The sequence below is a fragment of the Sinocyclocheilus grahami genome, unplaced genomic scaffold (genome assembly GCF_001515645.1).
Source record: "Sinocyclocheilus grahami isolate Dianchi unplaced genomic scaffold, SAMN03320097.WGS_v1.1 scaffold446.1, whole genome shotgun sequence".
Lineage (NCBI taxonomy): Eukaryota > Metazoa > Chordata > Actinopteri > Cypriniformes > Cyprinidae > Sinocyclocheilus > Sinocyclocheilus grahami.
The window spans coordinates 630,825-632,672 of NW_015505625.1; the positions used below are offsets into that span (position 1 = coordinate 630,825).

General features: G+C 38.2%; 1 protein-coding gene across 2 annotated transcripts in view; it reads left to right on the top strand.

Annotated features, from left to right (window-relative positions):
- The window catches only part of LOC107552308 (poly [ADP-ribose] polymerase 10-like), a 3,321-nt gene extending 1,730 nt beyond the window's left edge, over positions 1–1,591 (top strand). For both annotated transcript variants that reach the window (XM_016234166.1, XM_016234167.1), the window contains 3 exons: positions 715–890; positions 1,002–1,244; positions 1,481–1,591. In XM_016234166.1, coding sequence (XP_016089652.1) covers positions 716–890; positions 1,002–1,244; positions 1,481–1,578 — 516 coding nt within the window. In that variant the 5' untranslated portion in view covers position 715 and the 3' untranslated portion in view covers positions 1,579–1,591. The remainder of the gene's footprint in view (positions 1–714; positions 891–1,001; positions 1,245–1,480) is intronic.
- The last annotated feature ends 257 nt before the right edge of the window (positions 1,592–1,848 follow it).

Sequence of the window (1,848 nt, forward strand, 5' to 3'; positions counted from 1 at the left end):
GTGTGTGTGTGTCTGTCTGTCTGTCTGTCTCTGTGTGTGTGTGTGTCTGTGTGTGTGTGTCTGTGTGTGTGTGTGTGTGTGTGTGTATGTGTGTGTGTGTGTGTGTCTCTGTGTCTGTGTCTGTGTGTGTGTGTGTCTGTGTGTCTCTCTCTCTCTCTGTGTGTATGTGTGTGTCTATGTGTGTGTGTGTCTGTGTGTGTGTGTCTGTGTGTCTGTCTCTGTGTGTCTGTGTCTGTGTGTGTGTGTGTGTCTCTGTGTGTGTGTGTGTCTGTGTCTGTGTGTGTGTGTGTGTGTGTGTGTGTGTGTGTGTGTGTCTGTCTGTCTGTCTGTGTCTATCTATCCGTCTGTCTGTGTGTCTGTCAGTCTATCTATCTATCTATCTATCTGTCTGTATATAAGATTTCTATTTATAATGAGGTTACATCATCTGTCTATCATGTAAAAAATGTAAGTGCATTATAGTAACATATAAAACCTCAAAAACAACCCAAAAAATTAATTGCACCCTAGATAGGTGATTGAATCTTATGAAAACATTTCCATTTTATGTGAAAAAGAAAGGAAAACCCCACAAACACAGAATTTGATTTGATTGATTTGTTTTTATTTTAATTGCAGTAACCTCGTAGGTTTTTCCTAGTAAGTGGGGCAGGAATGTGAGTTACTCTCAACCGGCTCCACTTCATTCTTCATGTGTGTTTTCTGTTTTGTCAGGATGGCTGAGGGCAGCCTGGAGGAGCGCAGTTTGGAGATTCTGGATATTCCTGATGATTTGGACGATGACCTTCTGTCTCTCTACTTCGATAACAAGCGACGCTCTGGAGGAGGGAACGTGGTCTCTTTGGAGAAGCATGGAAACCATGCCTTGGTGGTTTTTGAAGATGCAGAGAGTAAAAAAATACATTAAATAGATTAAAAATACATTATATTTAAAAAAGAAATGAATAAAATGACAATATTACAAGCATACGTGAGCAAAACTTTTGTTTCTCTCACACTAGCTGCTGCCAGAGTTGTCTCCAAGTCCCATGTCCTCCAGAATAACACACTGACAGTGCGGAGGAAACCACCAAAGGACCCTGGAAAGCTGTTGCTGAAAGGGCTCAATCCACACACTTCACTGGACCATGTGGAGCTTTATGTGGAAAATGTTACTGGGATGTGTTGTGAAACAGACTTCATCCTATATCTGTCTCCGAACAAGGATCTGGTTCTAGTGCACCTAAACAAACCTTTAGACAAAGGTTTGTAGCTCATCAGTCTATCAGCAGTACATACAGAAAATACTATCGGCATACTTTGTCTTTGCATCACATAACGTAATAGCATACCAAGTGGTGTTTATTTGAATTAAATATTATAGCACAAGCTAGTTTTCAAGCAAAACATGTCACTAAAAGTGTCTTGGGTTTCACAAGATAATGTTAGTGGAAGATCTTCATGTTAATGTGTTCCTCTACACCTGTGGTTTCTCTGATAGGACACCTGTGTGAGCTGTGTGACTTTATACATCCACTAAACTTCACTAAAACAACAGCTACAGTAAAAACGACGAAGACAATTCTGAGAAAAGCTTAAGCAGCATTCGAACACAGACTTTATAAAAAGAAACAGTAAAGACGTTCATAATGTTACGAAAGATTTCTATTTCAAATAAATACTGTTATTTTCAACTTTCTATTGATTAAAGAATTCTGAAAATAATAAATATTATAAATAATATAATAAATAAATATTTTTTTTGAGCAGCAAATCAGCATATTAGGATGATTTCTGAAGATCATGTGACACTGAAGACTGGAGTAATGATGCTGAAAATTCAGCTTTGCATCACAGGAATAAATAAAA